General features: G+C 41.9%; 2 protein-coding genes across 6 annotated transcripts in view; one reads left to right on the forward strand and one right to left on the reverse strand.

The window, feature by feature from the left end:
* Window positions 1-966: 966 nt before the first annotated feature.
* On the forward strand, window positions 967-17,816 carry nr5a1a (nuclear receptor subfamily 5, group A, member 1a). Of its 2 annotated transcripts, none has more exons than XM_076990345.1 (8): window positions 967-1,217; window positions 3,024-3,148; window positions 3,487-3,628; window positions 4,450-4,934; window positions 5,126-5,284; window positions 13,255-13,374; window positions 15,014-15,161; window positions 16,132-17,816. In XM_076990345.1, the coding sequence occupies exons 1-8, from the start codon at window positions 1,196-1,198 to the stop codon at window positions 16,386-16,388; spliced, it is 1,458 nt and encodes a 485-aa protein (XP_076846460.1). In that variant the 5' UTR covers window positions 967-1,195; the 3' UTR covers window positions 16,389-17,816. The 2 variants fall into 2 exon arrangements, with proteins under 2 accessions (XP_076846460.1, XP_076846461.1); XM_076990346.1 differs by lacking the exon at window positions 967-1,217 and adding an exon at window positions 2,402-2,608.
* A 648-nt stretch (window positions 17,817-18,464) lies between these two features.
* The window catches only part of adgrd2 (adhesion G protein-coupled receptor D2), a 12,658-nt gene continuing 8,383 nt past the window's right edge, over window positions 18,465-22,739 (reverse strand). For 3 of the 4 annotated variants that reach the window (XM_076990339.1, XM_076990338.1, XM_076990342.1), the window contains 8 exons: window positions 22,445-22,560; window positions 21,487-21,607; window positions 20,531-20,572; window positions 20,385-20,438; window positions 20,126-20,285; window positions 19,906-19,964; window positions 19,709-19,739; window positions 18,465-19,209 (listed from right to left, as the gene is read on the reverse strand). In XM_076990339.1, the coding sequence (XP_076846454.1) occupies window positions 19,202-19,209; window positions 19,709-19,739; window positions 19,906-19,964; window positions 20,126-20,285; window positions 20,385-20,438; window positions 20,531-20,572; window positions 21,487-21,607; window positions 22,445-22,560 (591 nt within the window). In that variant the 3' untranslated portion in view covers window positions 18,465-19,201. The remainder of the gene's footprint in view (window positions 19,210-19,708; window positions 19,740-19,905; window positions 19,965-20,125; window positions 20,286-20,384; window positions 20,439-20,530; window positions 20,573-21,486; window positions 21,608-22,444; window positions 22,561-22,739) is intronic. The other variant, XM_076990340.1, reaches the window with a different exon arrangement.

The following is a 22,739-nucleotide window of genomic DNA, read 5'->3' on the forward strand; positions in this document are numbered from 1 at the left end:
TATGAGACTTATTCTGTAGAGAAGGGTTTTGTTTTACTATAAGATATGATGTTTTAGTGAAGAGAAGGCACAGGAATGCTCGCCCAGCACAAAATACTCACGACGGAGTCAAAGCAACACAGTGATGTCTGAGCTGCGTCTCTATTTTTGCGCTGCGGTATCAAAGCTGGAGGCGCAGACTGGGTGCGCTACTTATCCAACACATTATGTAGTCACAGCAGTTCAGCATAACACTTCTAACCTTGGAACAAAAGCAGACACTATGATATCTTTCTTTGCTTTATAATCGTAATGCAGCTAATTGCGTGACTAAAATGACGCTTGATGGGTTAATTCTTTTCATGGAAATCATGAAATAGAAATCAATTACTAATGTATGCGTTTATAAATAATAATAATAGCTATAAATAAAAATAAACGGACACCCCGAAATGTTCTGCGTTAAATGTTAAATCACAATGAGTCGTTCAGTTAACATTTAAAAAAGAAATCAGCATATTTGACATATAATCAAAAAGACTAAGTACACTTCACTATTTGAACTGTGAGGCAACACGTTGTAATGTAAAGTAATGCTGTAAAGTAAAAATAGTTTGCGTTAAAATGTGTTTTTGTTCACTTACGCATTCAAGACGCTTCAATGTTGAATGCATGATGTTATATAAACAAAAAATCGGTGTGGCTTCCGAATTAATTCATTACATAGTGTAGGGCCTAATGTAACCAATGTAACCTAATTTTTCAAGATATAGCGGCTTTTTAGTAGAAATGCGTGGCATTTCTGTCTGCCTAAAATCTATTACTGTACAAATTACAATCAGATGTATTAAATTCGAATAGTAGACAATACGCATAGGTGTTTTATCAAGCGTAACAAGTAGACTTCATTAAAGCCGCGCATCAGTCGAGCCTCCAATAGCGCCCGGGAGGGTTCGCATCATCATCATCATCATCATCATCATCTGGGCCGTCACATGAGCGAGATGTCCAATGAAGACGTCTTAAACATTGTAACAAGCCATACGAGAAGTGAGTTGGAGACACGAGACAACATGATAGAACAATTAGTTGAATTGCTAATAACAAGTTTATAGAAGTGAAGTTGATCTCTGCTGCATATCAGAGTAGCTCAACCACACCGAGTGTAGCATCGAAACTTAAACGTTACAGAGATACTGCATTCGTAGGGAACTCCATGCTGGACGCAGACGCTAAAGGTAAGTACGGAGCTTCTAACGGCAGATCGGTGTATTCTATTCGTTTCCAGTCCGAAAAGTGTGGTAGGGTACACTTTCAGACCCACGCATGCTGAGTTGTGTTAAAATAGATTTATTTTGGGGGTCTTTTCGTTTTGGCCATATTCGGGTTTCTTGTTTCAGAAGCTTGTTTAGTTTGCACGTGCGCTGCGTCTTAATCCATAAATTTTCTCAAACTTGACCGCGTGATAAAAGATCATGTTTTTATGTGGGCACCACCTTTGTAACGAAATTTGTCCGAAATGTATTGTGATGTGATGAGACATCAATATAGAAGCACGAAACAGGCCCCCTAAAAATCAGTTTTCCAAACACGATTTTCTGATGTACAAACGTTTAGCTAATGTAGCCTATAGTTCTATAAAATGTCTGAATCCAAGTAATTTTTATGTTGCTGTGAGATGTTTAGGGTGACAAAGTAAGTTATTATTATTATTATTATTATTATTATTATTAATCGTTAAATTTGGAATATACATTAAAATGGTCTGCAGATCAACATGGCTATAGAAATCTCCCTCCCATTGCATTACTATTATTATGGAATTTTTTTTTAAGGTTTATAATATTACATTCGATTATTTATAACCAGATTGTAATTAGTTATTGGGATTTTACTTTGATTATTAAGTTGGTTATATTTAATATTTAAGCATCTAAATATCTAAATTTGTGTCTCATTTGACGTAATTTGTCAATACCTGGGTTGACCTTGAGAAAATAAAGGAGAAGGCACGCGCGAAGGCCTCTCCCGCGTCGCTCTTCCTTTCTCATTTAAGGCTCGCAAAATCTCTGACGTCAAATATCCTAGATTGATGTTTTATTGCCGTCAATCTAAGTAACAAAAACAGTGAGTTTTTTTAGATTGCCCGTGATAATAATTACTTCCAAGTTGCTACAAATTACCACCATACCAATGTATAATAAACATGGTCGATTATGCAATATAACCACTTAGGCTAGCCTGATTATATTATAAAGGAAATGGGTAATAGAAGTGTGTATTTTGAGTGCACGCGCGCATGTGTGTGTGTGTGTACCTGCGCACATGAGAGAGGGGGTGGGGGGGGGGTTAGTGGGCGTGCTTGCATACATCCCTACGACTTGACACGAGCTATATTAAAAGGGTGCACGAGTACCTCGTTAGCCCCTCTCGAGTCATCGTAGAGGCCAGACCGTGAGCGCGAGAGGGTGTGTGTGTGTGTGTGGGTGTGGATGTGTGTGTGAAAGAGAGTGCGGACGCGTGCGTCACTGTAGCCCACACTTCTGTCGGTATCCACATCGCACACTTTGGACTACTGTTGTTAGCCATTAACGTGGAGTAAATCAGGAGAAATCAGGAAAAATCAAAGGTAAATTACGGTTGTGATTATTTTAACATGTACAGTGATGAGTGGCTTGGGATGTTTTAGTCAATTACGCATATATTCAAGAAATGAAATATTTTAGACAAGTAGGCCTATATTATTTGGGTTTTTTTTACTGGATTAATTGTAGACATCCTCAGTGATGTTCATCCTATTGTAAGGTGAAATTGGTCATCAATACACTGGTTATCAGCAACAATTTATGTCAAGACTCCATAGGAAATTCACATTTATCCAGAGCAATATTTAATCTGTACAAAGGCCTTTTCTCTATGGGTTTGAATACTTTTCTCAATTCCTTCACGTTTGCGATCGTATTTTAAAAACTCTAATACATTAAGATTTAAATATTAAAAAATATATAAACATATGAAGTTTGGTGTCACGTTTGCCTTTGCAGCCTCGGAAGAGCAGTTTAAGCGGATGGACTTCACAAACGAGGACGACTTAGAGGAACTGTGTCCTGTCTGTGGGGATAAAGTATCCGGCTACCATTATGGGCTACTTACCTGTGAGAGCTGCAAAGTATGCCGGGTGTCTATTAATTTGTCGTGATAAATAGGCCATGTAGTTCGTAACACAATATATGAAAATTTTTTATTGTTTCATAAGCTATCTGCTGTGGAGCTGGCGTGACATAATTTACACTGCCATATTCGGATTACAACTGCTTTATTTATGTATTTCAATATATAAATCATTCAGTTGCTTGATTTGTAATATTTAAGATATGATTTCGATTAGGTTTATTGTGTCAACGCAAATACACACATGTAACTATACATTTAGCAAAAACGATACATTTATTTGTTGTTGTTTTTTTTATTCTTTGCAACACCTGACCTCAGATCTAATTCTTTCAGGGTTTTTTTAAGAGAACGGTTCAGAATAATAAAAGATACACCTGCAGCCAGAACCAGGACTGTGGAATAGACAAGACACAGCGGAAAAGATGTCCTTTCTGTCGCTTTCAAAAATGCCTCAGCGTCGGAATGAGACTAGAAGGTATGATATATATTTTGCTGGCATATACTGAAATGTTACATAAAATACTACAAATATAAAAGAAAAGAAGCAATCCTGACCCCACCACAAATCCCAATATAAATTGGGCTAAATGTCAAAATTTTAAATGTTAATGCCATTAGCTCGATTAATATTGTTTAGTTGCGGCAATATTGCTGCATAAAAGGAAGTGAAACGAAATTGAAAATTTAAAAACAGAAGGGTGTAAATCGTAGTAATTTGGTTGGTAATGTTTTGATATGATCTAGCTGTAAGGTGGGGAAATTTTAAAATCTTTTTATTATAATGTTATATTTTTCCGAATACATTTATACTAAAACATTCAATTTTTTTGCGTCTTGTGGTGTACAGTAGGCCTAAGGTTGTGAACATCCTTTTCTTACGATTTATTGGCCTGCAAGCGTTGTTCAGCCTCACCAGGCCTTACTGTGCTCATCGCAGCAGATTCCCAGGCCTCCGTGCAGAGAAGCACCTGTTTCCGCGAGCCTGTGACACATTCCTGAAACGCTGATAAGGCTCCCGAAGTTTCATGCAGGGCTTCGTTTGAGTGTTTACAAAATCTAACGTGGAAAATGTCCATATGAAGGGAAATGGTTGCCTGCTATTTTGCATAGTATTCTTGAAGTTGACATGCCTAAACTTGGGATTTTCAGAACACTTGTGAAATTTGCATTTGTGTTTTATTCAAAACAAAGAAACGTAACCTGTTTTCTCTGCAGTTCAGTTTGTCATAATACAATTAATAGATAAAATCTCTCTCTCTCTCTCTCTCTCTCTCTCTCTCTCTCTCTCTGTCTCAGCGGTTCGTGCTGATCGCATGCGCGGGGGCAGGAATAAGTTTGGCCCCATGTACAAACGGGACCGTGCTCTAAAGCAGCAGAAAAGAGCCCTAATCCGAGCCAGCGCCTTTAAACTGGAGTCCAACCCCCCTCTTGCGCCCTCTACCCAGGCAGAATACCCCTTCCCGGGATCCCTCCCCAGCCTCCTTCCACCCTCTCTTGCCCCTCCGGACTACGACTGCTCCCCTATCTGCCCCCCATCTCTAGGGGTGGCCCTGCAGAGCTACGGCTCCTTCCCAGCCCAGTACCAGTACACAGCTCCGACCCTGCCCGGTCGCTCCATTAAGGCGGAGCACCCAGACCCGTATTCTTGTTCCCCCGACTCTTCTTTGGGGTACCCCTACCCCGAGGGGTGCCTGCCCGCTTCTCCGCAGACCAGCCCCCTGAACCCGACGGTGCCCTCCCTCGTCCTGGAGCTGCTCGGCTGTGAGCCCGACGAGGAGCAGGTACTGCGCGCTCTCGTTCTGTGTACGCAGACACGAGTGGCACTGCCACCAAAGACTAGATATTAGATCAGTTTCAAACCACCAGTTAAGACGGTCGTCTCCTTTCAGAGCGCTTCCATTCACTTGTCTACGTTTCTCTGCACAGTTTGTCATATGACATTATGGTCTTTTGATGCATTTGGCTCTGCCAGGTGAGAGGGAAAATCTGTGCCTACCTGCAGCAGGAACAGAGTGGGCGGGGCAAGCTGGACAAGTCCCGCCCCTTCAACTTGCTGTGCGTTATGGCCGACCAGACACTGTTTTCCATTGTTGAATGGGCAAGAAGTTGCATCTTCTTCAAGGAGCTGAAGGTAGGCTGCTATAATCAGGTTATGGTGCGTTTGTCAGGTTACCAGATTATCAGGTGCTTTCAGGTTTACCTGTGCTATAGATCTAGTACTTGTACTTACACAAGAGAGCACAAGAGAACACACTCAGGGGTTCCCACGTCATTTAGGTGAACTCAGTAATCTATGTACAGTATGTGTGTGTTGTGTATATGTATATATATATATATATATATATATATATATATATATATATATATATATATATATATATATATATATATGTGTGTGTGTGTGTGTGTGTGTGTGTGTGTGTGTGAGAGAGAGACAGACAGAGAGAGAGAGAGAGAAAAGACAATACACTGGGATAATTTAATAAAAAATGTAATTAGTTACTGAAAAGTATATATATTTTTTATTATAATTCTAGGAGCTGTCTAGAAGGCATCATGTGTTATATTGTTTTGCCATTATATTTATCACTTGTGATTTTGGTAAATGTTGGTCATTGAGATTTAAATACCTGCCCAGAGACCACAGTTGAAAACCAGCCATATACAGCCCTGTTTCATAAACTGTCCCTGTACATTTAAACTGAATAGTAAAAAATATTACTGAAAATTACTGAATGTTTCTGAAAAGTAATAATTTAAAGATACGATACAAATGTGATACTTATCCTGGCAGCCTGTTAAAACCAGTGTGCTTGAATGCATGTGTGTGTGTGTGTGTGTAATGAGTCCCTGTCTGTGTTCTGGGTGACAGTGTTAAATATTCCTCTGTTAGACTTTGTCTTGCCCACTTAACAGCACTTATTATGGAGTAAGCATGCTCACATGTTGCCAGGTTGCGCATTATCCAGCTGATAAAATGAAGGGAACAGCAAGACATTTAGATTTGGAGCTGGTGTTGCGTGTGTCGCTGCAAAAATGTGGTTAAACATGATAGTTGATTACAGGATGTTTATATGTTAGCAGTAGTGAGAGATACTGTAGCATATACAGAGTGCATCAAAGGTGAGAGTTAGTGTAGCAGATACAGAGTGCATAAAAGTTGAGAGTTAGTGTAGTTTGTAGTCCAAGTGTGTGACATCAGTATGGCCATGCGGGCTGTTAGTGGTGAGATGAACGGATGGTGGAGGTTGAGCTCTTCATCAAGGACAGAGAAGCCCGAGTTCAGCATCCTTCCTGTCACATGACATAACAGGAAAACGATGACCGTGTCATCATTAAACAGGAAGGACAACAAACTTCCCAGTCACCCAACCAATGGTGTCTTCCGACGTTCAAGAGTTTGTTTACTTCGCCAAAACGCCTGCCAATTTTGCAGAGGCAGTTCAGGGTGATGGTCAGACAGCTGAAGGTTTCAGATCTCTGCTGGCAGTCCGAGCGCTTTCAACAGATACTCAGTTACAGCGTGGCACAGGGAGTGTGCCACAGCACAAAAGATGTGTTGTTTCTGTGATAACAAAAGTTCTACATGATGTAGGAGAGACTGATACAAACACATGCATGCGGGGTCTGTCTTTGGGATTCCTACGGTTGGGTTTCTTTATCACGTGTAACAGCAATGTGGCATCTTACACAAAAGCACGAAGAATCCATTCAGGCTGGAATGTTATGAAACAAAATGTATTTTACATTGTGTGGAAAGATTTAAAAAATGTTTTTAAAAAGTGTTAGGTAATGTCTGTAATGTTTCCACTATTTAACTCAATATTCAAGATTTTGCTTAGCTTCTTGGATGTAGCCATGGTAACTATTCAGCTGCAAGCCACATAGAGTAAGAAAGTATCCCAAAGTGAGTGAATGCTGTAGGAGCTGACTCAAGTACACACACACACACACACACACACACACACACACACACACACACACACACACACACACACACACACACACACACACAACCCACTGAAACACACACACACACTCCCCACTGAAACACACACATGCACATAGACATGCATACACACACACACACACACGCTCGCGCGCGCACACACACCCACACACACACACACACACACACACACACACACACACACACGCCCACACACACTCCCCACTGAATCACACACACACACAACCTACTGAAACACAAACACACACACACGCACTCCCCACTGAAACACACACACATATAGACATGCATACACACACACACACACACAAACACACACTCCCCACTGAAACACACATGCATATAGACATGCATACGAACACACACACGCACACACACACACACACACACACACACACACACACACACACACACACACACACACACACACACACACACAGAGCTCTTTCTCTCCTGTTTAATTACATTCCACACTGCAGATAGCTCAGGAATTCAGGTTCACTGCTCCTCCAGATCTCAGCATGTATTGTTCTGCAGTGCTGAAAGCTCAGCGCACCCACAAAAAGAGGTAGGGATGATTGCCTGATTGTGCATTTAGTCTGTGTGTGTGTGTGTGTGTGTGTGTGTGTGTGTGTGTGTGTGTATGTGTGTGTGTGTGTGTGTGTATGTGTGTGTGTGTGTGTGTGTGTGTGTGTGTGTGTGTATGTGTGTGTGTGTGTGTGTGTGTGTGTGTATGTGTGTGTGTGTGTGTGTGTGTGTGTGTGTGTGTGTGTGTGTGTGTGTGCGTGTGTGTGTGTGTGTGAGATGGTTACAGAGTGAAGATCTGTGTTTTTGAAATAGATGTTTTTAATTATGTGTGTTGGTGCTACATCACCAATTTACAATAACTCTACCTGTGTGTTGTACCTGTAGTGTACATGTAATCTAACTGTAGTCTACCTGTAGTGTCCTGTACTGTACATGTAGTCTAACTGTAGTGCACCTGTAGTGTATATGTAATCTACCTGTAGTGTCCAGTAGTGTAGGGGAGACCAGGGACAGTTGTAACACTTTTTGTGATTTTTCCAATAAATCAAAAACCATTTACACTGGAATAGCCAACTTGCTGTATTATGAACTTCAATGTGTCAACTACTGAAACAATGTATATAAGTGAGTGAGATGAAATATGTACAGGTTGCAAAATCGATTTAAATACAGTCACTCCAATGTTACAACTGTCCCTGGGTACAGGGACGGTTGAAACACATGCCAGGGATGGTTGTAACGTCTAAACATGGTTTGATGGGAGGATGAAGGTTCAGGCACCACACATGGTGTGATGGGGAGGATGCTGCAGGTGGTGTGTAGGATGCCACAGTTGCCACAGTGGGTGTTGGAGCTGTAATACATGCAACTGCATTCACTGCAGCTGCAGTGGAAGATGGAACCTGTGGTGTCACTGCTGGCAGTGGGCGATCTGTGACTAGGAATGGTGCAAAGTCGCTGTCATTAAAAATATCTTTTTAAAAGGCCAAATTCCAGTGCATACAAACCCAGCCTGAATATTTGATGGTGTTGCAGCCAGGGGAAGGGCACTCTTCACAATGCTTGGCAGATCATAAATGGTCATTGTCACTGACTACTTGGTTCAGGGACGGTTGTAACAAGGCGTTACAATCGTCCCAGTATCACCAGTTATGTTTTCACCTCATGTGAACGAGACTGACTGCTAGTTGGACACATGTTAATCATTTCTAATTTTAACTTACCAAACAGTGATTCTAATAATACTTATTTGGATTCATAGATATTTGATCTCAGGACAGTATCCAAAAAATACACTACCGTTCAAAAGTTTGGGGTCACCTAGACAATTTTGTGTTTTCCCTGAAATCTCATACTTTTATTTATCAAATGAGTTGCAAAATGAATAGAAATATAGTCCAGACATTGACAAGGTAGAAATAATGTTTTTTTTTTTTTTGAAATAATTTTCTACTTTAAACTTTGCTTTTGTCAAAGAATGCTCCCTTAGCAGCAATTACAGCATTGCAGACCTTTGGCATTCTAACTGTTAATTTGCTGAGGTAATCTGGAGAAATTTCACCCCATGCTTCCAGAAGCCGCTCCCACAAGTTTGATTGGGTTGATGGGCACTTTTTTCGTACCATACGGTCAAGCTGCTCCCACAACAGCTCAATGGGGTTGAGATCTGGTGACTGCGCTGGCCACTCCATTACCGATAAAACACCAGCTGCCTGCTTCTTCTCTAAATAGTTTGTGCATAATTTGGAGGCAGTGGCGCAAAAAGAGGGTATGCAGCGTATGCGACGCATAGGGGCGCGCACTAGAGGGGGCGCCGAATTGATGCCAGAAAATTATTTGCAGAGTTGGTGGGGGGTGGGGGGTGGAGTGCGGGGGGCGCCGATAGTATGTTTGCATACACCTCAGAAAGTATGTAGTTGCAACCCTGTTTGGAGGTGTGCTTTGGGTCATTGTCCTGTTGCAGGATGAAATTGGCTCCAATCAAGCGCTGTCCACAGGGTATGGCATGGTGTTGCAAAATGGAGTGATAGCCTTCCTTATTCAAAATCCCACTTTACCAGCACCAAAGCAACCCCAGACCATCACATTACCTCCACCATGTTTGACAGATGGTGTCAGGCACTCTTCCAGCATCTTTTCAGTTGTTCTGCGTCTCACAAATGTTCGTCTGTGTGATCCAAACACCTCAAACTTTGATTCGTCTGTCCATAACACTTTTTCCCAATCTTCCTCTGTCCAATGTCTGTGTTCTTTTGCCCATATTAATCTTTTTCTTTTATTAGCCAGATATGGCTTTTTCTTTGCCACTCTGCCCTGAAGGCGAAGCATCCCGGAGTCGCCTCTTCACTGTAGACGTTGACACTGGCGTTTTGTGGGTACTATTTAATGAAGCTGCCAGTTGAGGACCTGTGAGGCGTCGATTTCTCAAACTGGAGACTCTAATGTACTTGTCTTCTTGCTCAGTTGTGCAGCGGGGCCTTCCACTTTTCCTTCTACTCTGGTTAGAGCCTGTCTGTGCTCTCCTCTGAAGGGAGTAGTACACACCATTGTAGGAAATCTTCAGTTTCTTGGCAATGTCTCGCATGGAATACACTTCATTTCTCAGAACAAGAATAGACTGTTGAGTTTCAATTGAAAGTTGTTTTTTTCTGGCCATTTTGTGAGTTTAATCAAAACAATTGTAATGCTCCAGATTCTCAACTAGCTCAAAGGAAGGTCAGTTTTATAGCTTCTCTAATCAGCAAAACTGTTTTCAGCTGTGCTAACCTACTTAGGTTGCACAAGGGTTTTCAAGGGTTTTCAAAATATCCAATAGCCTCCTTACAGAGTTAGCAAACACAATGTACCATTAGAACACTGGAGTGATGGTTGTTGGAAATGGGTCTCCATACATCTATGTAGATATTGCATTAAAAACCAGATGTTTACAGCTAGAATAGTCATTTACCACATTAATAATGCATAGAGTGTATTTTTTATGCATTTAATGTTAGCTAAATTGAAAGCTTTTCTTTCAAAAATAAGAACATTTCTAAGTGACCCCAAACTTTTGAACGGTAGTGTACCTCTGATAGAAAAGTAAAATTTTTACCTCAAAAAAACACTTTTGGTGATTACCTTCTCTGGGAGTTTCAAATGTGGCTCCTTTTTTGATAGCAAGAAGACAGTCTAACTGAGCATGTGCACAGTTAGTGTAATCACTTTAGCTTGTTTCTGTTTGGAGGAATTCAAGGTGTTACAACCGTCCCTTGTTACAACTGTCTCCCCTATATGTAGGTCTCCCCTATATGTAGTTTACCTGTAGTGTACATGTAGTGTACCTGTAGTACCCTGTAGTTTACCTGTAGTGCCCTGTAGTGTACATGTAATCTACCTTTAGTGTCCAGTAGTGTATATTTAGTTTACCTGTAGTGTACATGTAGTGTACCTGTAGTACCCTGTAGTTTACCTGTAGTGCCCTGTAATGTACATGTAATCTACCTGCACTGCCCTGTAGTTTATCTGTAGTGTACCTGTAGTGCCCTGTAGTCTACCTGTAGTCTATGTGTAGTGACTAGTAGTGTAGCCTACATGTAATCTAACTATAGTCCACTTGTAGTGCCCTGAAGTGTACATGTAGTCTACCTGTAGTGCCCTGTACTGTACCTGTATCTGTATTGTAGTGGGTCAAGACACACACACACACACACACACACACACACACACACACACACACGTAAACATTTGTATGTAAACATTTGTACAAGCAATGCTTGTGTCGGTTTGTGCATGTCAGGTCTAATGAGACATGACATGCACAGACACAGGTCAGATATAAGGTTTCATTTAGACCACAGTGAAAGTGTCATTGCTGTGACTCATATGTGTGTCTGACAACTGTGGTTCTGTTTGACCATGAAGGGTGATCTCCTTGTGTCAGAGCAATATCAGTAGATGGGTGAGACAGGTGAGAGAGAACCAGAGGCCGCGTTCCATTACATACATTCCCTCCGTAGTGCCCTTGAATTCCCTAAACACTAATCAAGTGATGTGAGTCAGTGGAACTACAGTTAATTAAGACCCCTTGTTCAGAATGCCCTGCAACATCATCACACAAAAGTCCAAACACCTGCGGCGTCGTTGTTCCTGTTACTTCTCCTGACATCTGGGCAATGAGACAGTTTCCTGTGTTTGCTAATGTGGACAGACAGAGGGACATCTATATATCTACAGTATATGATGATTGATGTTGGCTGAACAGCTTGGGTTAGTGAGTATTTTCCTCAGCATGCTAGTGTTATCTATTGTTAACTAAGTAAAAGTTATATATATATATTTTTTTCCATACATAAGGTATAAGTATATAATATTAAATAATATTAAGAACATTCATATACATGTATGTTGTCTCGTAATTTGTCACGAAATAATTATTTGCGGCTCACCAACAAGAGGAACTGAGTAAGCTTTCGTGTCAACTTCATGCAGAGTGATACCCTGTTATTCATTACTCCCTGCACAGTCTGACGTTCCATTCAGACTGAGTGTTTTCACTCCTTATGGATTAGAATCTCCCTTAAAATGGCAGAATTTCGTGTGCGGTCCACTTCATAGGGAACTACTAAGGCAATAGGAATGCACCTATGGAGACACAGACACACACACGCACACACAAGCGCGCGCACACACACACACACACACACACACACACACACGCACGCACGCACGCACACACACACACACACAGAGTAATATGACATAAGACAGTAAATGCACTGTTGAGGAATCGAGGGGTAGAACATAAAACCTGAGAAGGAGAGAGAAATAAAGGGTGATGAAGTAGTGTAGGGTCAGGAGGTCACAGTCTGGTGGTCATAAATACAGAGTCATGCCAGAAAAGTAACACCACCACACAATGACCTTTTTATGACCTCTGCTTGTTTCTATGACAATCCAAGGAATGGGTTTATGCTAATTTATTTCTGTAAGTTGATCATAATTATGTCAGTTCAAAATGTTGGCCCATGTGTCTTGATTAGGAATTTGACAAAGATGTGCTTGTCTGTATAATGTATACAAATATCCATGTTTTTATATAACTGCATATGAATTCTATTGTTATGAGTATGGCTGCTATATTTACATTTACATGGCTGCTATATAATGTAGCTGACAAATTGAGAATAAACACTAAACGTCATGACACTGGCCCTGGCTCAAACCAGATAATACAGCAGTCCTGTCATAAACGTATGACACCATTGTAGGTACACCAATTAAATAGGCAGTACTGACTCTGCAATTGACTTAAAAAACTGCTAAAGAAGACATTTTACAACTCAGGATTTTTGTGTAATTTTAATATGCATTCATAGCGGTGCCCTTGGGCACAATTTTACATCAAGCAGTAATTAACCTGCCTGTTGATATCATAACCAGCTTTCATCTACATTATTAACAGATACTACAAACTTAATTTTAATTCAGTACTGTTTATAGTAGCAATACATAAACAGTTAATTATTATTGATTTAAAGGTTCATAATAACATTGTAGTAGAAAGTTGTAGTAACATTGTAACGGAACAGCACTAATAAGACTACATTACCCATGGTCCCACACAGGTGGGAGATCAGATGCGACTGCTGCATAACTGCTGGAGTGAGCTGCTGCTTCTTGATCACATCTGTAGACAGGTGCATCATGGGAGAGAGAGTACTGTGCTACTCATCACTGGGCAAGAGGTGAGCTTTAAATTAATGCACACATTCTTCAAAAGAAGTTGTTAAACGTAGTAGAGAAACTGTTACATGATATATATGTTTTCCCTCTAATTAAATCAATATGTGTTTTCCCTCTAATTAAATCAATATGTAGAGTTTGAAAGCTTCCTATATGATTACTGTATAGTGGGGACATAAATGGAATGCATTGAAATTCATTTTTGCAGACGTTTGCCCAATTTTTCTCCATATTTTAGTCATAGCCAATTCCCACCAATCAGGTCAAACATCACCTGTCACGTGCTTCCACCGGGGCACGTGCAGCCAATCAGCTGTTCAAGCTGCCGATCAGGCACCATCTGGGAGTGGTGTAACCAATGGGGGACAGTAACGAAGTACATGTAATTCGTTACTGTACTCTTTCTTTACTTTACTTAAGTATTTCCATTTTTGTAGCTTTTTACATTACCTCCACTACATTTCAAAGTAAAATATTTAACTTTTTCTCCACTAGAAATATTTCCTCCAGGCTTCATGTGTTCATTTGAAAAAGTAACGTCAAAACGAAAGAAGCACGCGCACCAATCAGCGTTCGGTTCAACGGTAACTTAACCAAATCTCAACTTAACGGCAGCAGTGTAACGGTTAGGGAGAACAGATCCCCACATAAAAATTGATGAAACTGTAACTCCACACCAAACCCATGGCCTTATCAGAGTGAAATTCTTCGAAGTAGTCAACAACAAGAAAGACTTCATTTGCCTCAGTCCCATAAGATTTGTTCTTGTAAGAATTCCCCATCCAATCTAATAAACACGAAGAGATGAGCTGTTTTCATAGGCATACTGGTCATTTACCTCAATGTGAAATCTGTCAATATCTTGCAGCAAACCGTTTCTTTGTGTATGTTGAAATAAGTCCTTTAGCATTTTATACATGGTTAGCTAGCTATCTATGTAGGCTATTGCTAGTACACAAAAGAAAATTGCCTTAGCGACGTACTCGGTGTGTAGCTAGCTAGGTTATTTGTTTCGGCATAGTCAGGGCCGGCGCCAGAACATATACAGTGAGGGGAGGGGGGGGGGGGGGGGGGGGGGACCGTAAGTTGTTTACCGGGGGGGGGGGCTGGGGGTGCGTGTAACGATTGTCGAGCGGCCGAGGGGGCACCATGTACATTGAGGGGGCGGGACACCTCGCCTGAGGGGGCAACGCCCCCATTCGCCCCCCCCCGTGGCGCCGGCCCTGGGCATAGTTCATAGTATTTGAAGCTTCCAGCTACCTAAGTGCTTAGATATTGTGAAATAATAAACATTAGAACATAGCACTTTATGTTAGAAAACAAATTCTAATTAGACAGGTTTTACATGTGAAGCATGGTGCTAAATATTAGAGCCTTTACTTTTACTTTCAGTACTTCTAGGACATTTAAAGGCCAATATACGGCCAATTGTGCTCTGATAGCTGTATAGCTGTAGCATCATCAGGGATTAAATACCCTCTTTACTCCTTTTCTGACACGCCACCCTGCTTTGCCGCCGTTCTTGCCTTTCCATCCGGCCCTCCTATAGGGTGAGGAGAGGAGATGCCCTGAGAGTGACGTGAAATCCCAGGTAGATGCCGGGGCCGGACAGTCTCCCACTCACGGTGTGGTGTGTTGCAGATGGACCTGGCGGGCGTGGTGGCCGAGGCGGGGCCCACCTTCTCCAGCCTGGTGCAGAAGGCCCAGGAGCTGGTGCGGCGTCTGCAGCTACTGCTGGTGGACCGTCGGGAGATGGCCTGCCTCAAGTTCCTCGTCCTCTTCAACCCTAGTGAGTGGGTTCACACCACAACGCGATTCCTGTCAGATGGATGTCATAAGGCCCCCTGAAATCATTATTTCAGGTTTCATGCCAGTGGAAAAAAAAACAAAAAGAGAGAGAGAGAGAGAGAGAGAGAGAGAGAGAGAGAGAGAGAGAGAGAGGCTTCTTAGAGTCGTGGCGTACACTCTTCTATTAGTATGCGGACCGGTACATGCATATGTTTTTTTTTTGCCCAGTAAACCCAGTCTATAATTGCATTTTAATTTAATCAAAGGGTAATATGAAGAAATACTTCCATGAAGTGAATATTTCTTTAAATGAATGTTGTCAGGCAGTGTTGTGGTAGCCAGAGAGTATCGAAACAAGACCTCTTTTTCCAGAACATTCTAAGGCAATTACAAAGCGCACAGGAAAAAAAAAAGAATGTTCGAATTCAAAAGCATTTTCCATTTCTACTCTATGTGACATTCAACCTTTTCCTCCCCATCTCGAAATGGAAACAGGTTTATTGGGTAATTTGTGTCCTTCAAATCTATTTAAAAGTTATTCAACATTTTAATTAGAGTGTGAAAGGCTTTTCTGACGAGACCCAGCAAACACTCTGAAGATGGCCCATTCAGGCTATTGTTACACATGCCAAGCACACTCTCTTACACACACACAGGCACACACACTCATACACACACGCACACACACAGAGTGACGCATGTGCAGTATTCATCCATTCAATCCCAAAGACCAACATATATAAACATAAATGTACAACCCACCCACATACACTCACACAAACACACATCACATCACATCAAATCACATCACATCCCATCACATTCATCCATACAAGTAAATAACCAGCATAAACACAACTCTGAAATAAAATAAACAAAGCACACATGGTGAGAATGTGACAGATGTCATGAGGATGTGACTAATGACCATAACCCCCCCCCGCACCTCCACACCTGACCACCCGATGCAGGCGTGAAGCTGTTGGAGAACCAGGCTCTGGTGGAGAGAGTCCAGGAGCAGGTGAACGGCGTTCTGCTGGAGTACACCCTGAGCGTCTACCCGCAGCACCTGGACAGGTTCAGCCAGCTGCTCCTTCGCCTGCCGGAGGTGCGCAGTCTCAGCGCGCAGGCCGAGGACTACCTGAGCTACAAGCACCTGAACGGCGACGTGCCCTGCAACAACCTGCTCATAGAGATGCTGCATGCCAAGAGATCCACAGTCATGTGAACCAGGTGTGTGTGTGTGTGTGTGTGTGTGTGTGTGTGTGTGTGTGTGTGTGTGTGTGTGTGTGTGTGTGTGTGTGTGTGTGTGTTTTCACCCGAGCTACAAGCGCTAGTGCGAGATGAAGACACGGAACACTGCGGAGTATTTCAAAGTGCTATTAACGCCGTATCTGACGTCGTTTGTGCGTTGTGTGTGGCACACTCTTCATTTTGGACGATGAAGAAGGCAAAATCACATTAGCCTCTGTGGGTTCTTTTTTATGGTATTATTGAATTACAGTCACACTGTTTTGGTTTGAATGACATTTTTCACATGAGAGCTTAATTCTGGATTCATGTTAATCTTTTATGTTTACCATGTTATTATCTAAGTTATACATGGATGGGCAAAACAATGAGAACAGCAGGCCTAGCGAGTTGTGGTTGACTCAGGAAGGTTTGGACTGGGATTTTCCCACTACCAATATGCTGTGTTTTTCTTTCTCCTTCCCAGTGAAGGTTTTCCCCATTTGAATCTTGCAGCTGTGATGTTTGCACACTGCTGTTTTCAGTTTTTGTGTAGCTAACACAGCACCTAGGTTTCACAGCCTTGGGGGCAAAATGGCTGCTGACACCCCACCTTCCCCCAAACGTACCAGTGGTTCCTGTGAAACCAGGGCCACCCTGTGTAAGTTATCAAGCCCCAAAATGGTCATAGTTTTTCAAATGAAGATGAATGATAAACATGGACGTGGGGTGTTCTTGACGGAGATCTACTCTCTTCCAAAAATTACGCCTTTCATGTCTGCTGTCTGATATTATGTGGCCCACCTGCGGTTTATATGTGCTTTTCAAATAGTGACAGACACCAAATGTGATATATTTATGGCCCAATCAGGAGGGTCTGACAATCTTCTTTTTGGGCGGTCTGAGCTTGCCATAGGCATGATGAACCACTATTTATCTATGTGTTGATTCTTAAGTTGTTTTTTCTATATTTCATGCAATTCATAGTTATCTAAAGATTGTGTACCTTTACAAAACATTTATATGGAGTTCTATAAATACACCCTGACTGGGACCTTAATTCAAGTGCATTTTAGACAAATATTTGTGTATTTATATGTTGTACTGTGCCACAAACACACCGATATTTTCTTAAATCCACTAGTGCTTTTCTATGGCAGACTGTGACTGTGACTGTTCTGTCCTTTATTCTTTCAGTCAACATCAACATTATTTAGACAATGGTTATTCAAAACTGTTTAAAGGTTGGCCTACAATTAATATACTAAATACAGAAATAATATTTATTTAAATATTTCAAATGCAGAGGTAATACCTTATAATACTGAGATACTTCATTTACATAAATCTTTGTGCTTGTCCACGTTATTTGACTGCAAAGTGCTTTATTTCATATCAAAATGTGAAATAAATAGATCCAATACATGGAGTGTAGTTGCTTGCAAAACACGTGCTGCTGACTGTGTGTGTGTGTGTGTGTGTGTGTGTTTGTATGGGTGGGGGGTCTAAAAAAGCAATCTGACTGTGAATGGATGTGTATGTTGGAGTGCTGTGGAGAGAGGTGCATCCTCCAGGCCCCCACTAAGAGACCCTCCATGGCGGCTCCAGAGAAGGAGAGAAGGGCTCTGGGAAGGTCAGAATACACTCACACATGTTGCCTTCCTTTTGTGAGCTCACAAAGAGAGCGTGCTTCCTGCTGCCATTTCGGCTCCCCCCCCCCCCCCCTTTTCTGCCTTGCTTTTAGGGAAACAAGAGGTTTCAACTGAACCTCATATAACAGAAGAAATTATTTTTGATGATGTTAACGAGCACAAGTTCATTTGTGAGCGTAGGATATAAACGCCAGAATTGGGCGGAAAGAAAAGAATGTTAGGGCTTTTAAAATCACTTTATGCTGCATAATTCAAAAGGGAATATTTTCTGCAGCTAAATACACTGAATTATTATTTTTATACAAAGCCATGGAAATATGGTTTGTGGCAGTTGTATTTATGATTATTTATTATTGTCAAAAAATGCACGATGACCTTTATTTTGGCATGAAAAACAAACACACATGATCACACATCATGTCTCCATTAACATCATTACTGTTTTGTTTTATTTTTTTGGAAAACTAACACAAATACTACACAGCTACTTTAACTACACCTCACTAACCCTCATCAGCTTCCGTCCATCCTCTCAATCAATGCAAATATTAGTTTGATACTTCATGTAGGCTCACCAAGACTGGAGCGCGTCATTTTAAAAAACGTCTTTTTCACAACACACGGGCAAACTCCATCCACACTGGCAGACTGATAGATGTTGCACTGACAGCACTGACAGTTATCAGCAAACTGCATCTACGTTAGTTTTCCACTTACATCCAGTTAAATCCTCGAAATTTCCTTGACAGCGAAAGCGCTGTGTGGTCAAAAACGGCGTGTGCTGTGGCGGTCTGCCTCCAGGGTTCTGTTCACTGGGTTCTGATGCGTGAGCCGCAGGGGAGTTGAGGAAGGGCAAAGGTCGTCTCTTCCTGCTTCGATCGGGCGCTGCTCCCATCACCACGGCGTCGAGATGAGGCTCACCTGAGCGCCAGCACTGTGTTGCTCTGATCCCGAGAGTTGAGAGGGCCGCTAGGGGTTACACATGGAGAGAGCCACTCTGGCACGTGTGTGTGTGTGTGTGTGTGTGTGTGTGTGTGTGTGTGTGTGTGTGCGTGTGGTGTGTGTGTGTGTGTGTGTCCATCCATGTGTGTATCCACTTGAGTTATGCCATCGTCCCAGGAGAAGTCATGAGTCCATGAATTGCACTAGTGGCCCCACTTCAGCAGGCTGTGATGGAGGGAGAAACAGAGAGAGCACAGGTGAAAACACCACAGGCCACGTGGCAAAGCAACCTGACCGTCTGCAGCCACACAGCCCCAGTGCCTATCCACTTATTTAAGGGCTTCTGAAAGGAGGAACATTTGTAAAATAAAAATGCTTCCAATTCCTATGTGGTTCAACCAACAAAGGTGCAAATGTTTTATTACTCCTCCCATTCTACACTTTAAACATATCCTTTAAACATTTTTACATCTGCTGTGCTTTAACCTGTAGAACAAATACGGAACAAAGACATTTGATATGTACGTGTGTGTATGCATGAATGTCGTATGAAACCCTTGGGTTTGTATTTGTTTTAGTAGGAATTACAGCGCCCTCTAGAGGTGATGACTCAACACAAATGTGATTGTTTGGAGTCCTCCATCACAGACTCTTCACTGGTGCACAAACATCAGCTTGTTCTGTTTCTTTTGTAGGTATTTGTACAACCTTAAGCAGAGCTCACCTGAAGGTTTGAAGGCCATCAGCTGAACCACCTATGGAGAACAGGGTCACAGAGAGCTAGAGCTTTATACATGCAAGACCAGTACAGGGACAGTTAAACCAGTATCTGTAAAACCAGTACTAGGGCTTTAAAACCAGTACATGGGCAGTCAAACTAATACAGGAGCCGTGTAGTCAATAAAGCTGAGCAAAGCTTACCTGATTCCCTGAAGCTGGCTTTATAGAGAAGCTGACCAAGCTGTCATTTATGAAACTTTCTACAGAGAAAATTAAAACATTTGAGGTTAAATAGACTTGGTTCAAGAGAAATAGAGAAAGAAAGAGATGAAAAGTGCAATAGGTGATAAAAGATTACTTTTCAACAACTAAGATTACTTCTCACTGCTTTCAAATGATAAACCTTTAAAAATGCACCCACCCACACACACACACACACCATTTTTAAACATGAGGGAGCTGGTGGTGGAACTGGTGATGTGGTTAAAGCTGCTGCCATCTGGGGTGGAAGAGGGGGGCAGACTCTCTACCCATGATACACCAGGGGTCTTCTGAGAGGAGCTGATTGGGTGAGAACAATTCTGTGAAACCAGGAACAGACATCAAAGTCAAGAAGAGGAATATTTTCCTATTATCTTTGTAAAATATTGCCATTTTGTGCCAAATATACTTTTTCTTACCGTAAAAGACAGAGCTTTCCTCTTCTCCTGAATCCGCTTTATGGCAGTCTGCACCTGTTTGCCATTTACAAATTAGGTTACAGTGGCCCAATCTGAACGTAAGTTCTACATCAGTGTGAAAGGATAAGGAGTGTGTTCTGACCTACCTCACTGTTATAAACAGCATACACAAAAAATATGTACATGCCCTGTAGAAGAGAAACAAGAAAAACTATAATGAAACTAGTGTATGGCTCAGAAACCATCACTAGTGTATGGCTCAGAAATCACAGTACAATGCCAACCCAAACACACACACACACACACACACACACACACACACACACACACACACACACACACACACACACAACTGTGAATGTAATTCATAGTAAATGTGCTCAAAGCGGTGTGCAGCTTAGAAATGTTCAAACTGGTTTCCGGACTGAAGGAAACTGGCCAAAGGCACTTCCACAAGGCCAGCTGTCCCCCACAAGACACTGAAACAAATCCTTCTTTCTTCTGTGATCCAAGCAAATCTTCACCTCAGTAGTCAGCACAGAAACAGCAATGATAGATCTGCACTGGCTAATTATATCAGCAAGGCTCCCTTCCAAACACGGAACCCACTCCTGAAACTCCCACTCCTACTATCTCTCTACGCTCTCCCTATCTCTCTCCACAACACACACCGTAAATCCACATTAACAAGCCCCGCATGAGGTCAATCCACGGCCATACTCACTTCACACAGAGAAAGTTACAGAGACAGAGAAAGGAATAGTGTTTGAGAGAGAGAGAGAGAGAGAGAGAGAGAGAGAGAGAGAGAGAGAGAGAGAGAGAGAGAGAGAGAGAGAGAGAGAAATATGGACAGAAATAAAAAGGAACACAGGAGTTGTAGAGGAAGGGAAAGGGACGAGGATTTAGAAGGAGGAAAAGATCAAAATAGAGAGAGTTCACTTTAAGCAAACAAATTTATTTGAGTTATGAGTTTTATCAGGAGTCTAATGAGCAAATATAACTGGGCTCTCACTCTGAGGTCCAGCTGAGCTCTTTCTCTTATCTCTCTCTGAACATATACACCATCAAGCGTTCCCACAGTGTGTGTGTGTGTGTGTTTCACCTGAAAGGCATTGAGTGCGATGAACATGTAAGCCAGAACCACAGAAAGGTGCACAAGTATTCCACACAGCCATGTCAGTCCCAGAACCGGTAACAGGATCAAAACAGGTCGAGTTGCTGCCCTGCAAAAACAAAAACACGTACACACGCACACACACGCACAATGTATTACTGTCACCACTTGCCTACTATCGACTGCATATGCCTACTATGGTGGTGTTTAGGGAACCGGTTTTGTGACTGGAGGGTCATGGGTTTGATTCCAAGGCCCTAGGTCATGACATAAGTGCCCTTGAGCAAGGCACTTAACCCCAGCACTGGGCTAGGACTGCTCACTGTTCTGGGCATGTGTGCACCACAGCGATCACTTGTTTATGTGTTTTCAATGCACAGATGGGTAAATGTAGAGGACAAATATCAATTGGAGTGAAAACTGATAATAATTAAATTTATTTAATAACCTTAATTTCAAAATTTGGCTTTTAGAATAATTTTATGGCAAAACTAAAATTTCTAGCAAAAATTGTGAGATTAGATAGTATAAAGACAAGGGTTAGAGTAATACATCATTAATGAATATTCAATAATGATACATGGAGTGTCATGTATCAATTACAGTGAAATTTTTGTGAATATGTATATATGAATGTATTAATATTTATTATAAGTATATATAAGTGTTATACCAATAACTGTTGAGAGTGACTCTTAAAGTCAAGAGATTGATTACTGTTGATGCTCTGCTGAAATCAGTTGTTAATCAAATAGATCAATGAAATAAAACCATCTGATCATGTACCAGGAACAAAACAGCCACAAACCAGAGGCTGGTTTTACTGGTTTACAAGCATGTCCAGATTCCCAGCACGGTAAGTGAAGAGAAGGGCGGAGCCCCTAATGGTCCTAATGACCTTGGCCCTCGTATCACAGTGTGAGGTGTGTGTTGGGCAGAGCCTCACCAGGTGAGGTCCAGAGCGCGGGGTTTGGAGGCAGAACTGGGCGCGTGCATTTTCGCCCGGCGACGGGCACTAGAGATGGTCACCATGACAACCCGACACAACACCACAGAGTTGACCTGAGGAAGAGACAGCACGGGCAGACGTGGCTAAAGCGCCTCTACTGGGCATGTCACACTCAACACGCACACACACTCAACACACACACACACACACACACACACCCAAACTCAACACACACACACACACATAAACACACTCAACACACACACACACACACACTCAACACACACATACA

The sequence above is a fragment of the Brachyhypopomus gauderio genome, unplaced genomic scaffold (assembly GCF_052324685.1).
Source record: "Brachyhypopomus gauderio isolate BG-103 unplaced genomic scaffold, BGAUD_0.2 sc74, whole genome shotgun sequence".
In the NCBI taxonomy this organism is placed as follows: domain Eukaryota; kingdom Metazoa; phylum Chordata; class Actinopteri; order Gymnotiformes; family Hypopomidae; genus Brachyhypopomus; species Brachyhypopomus gauderio.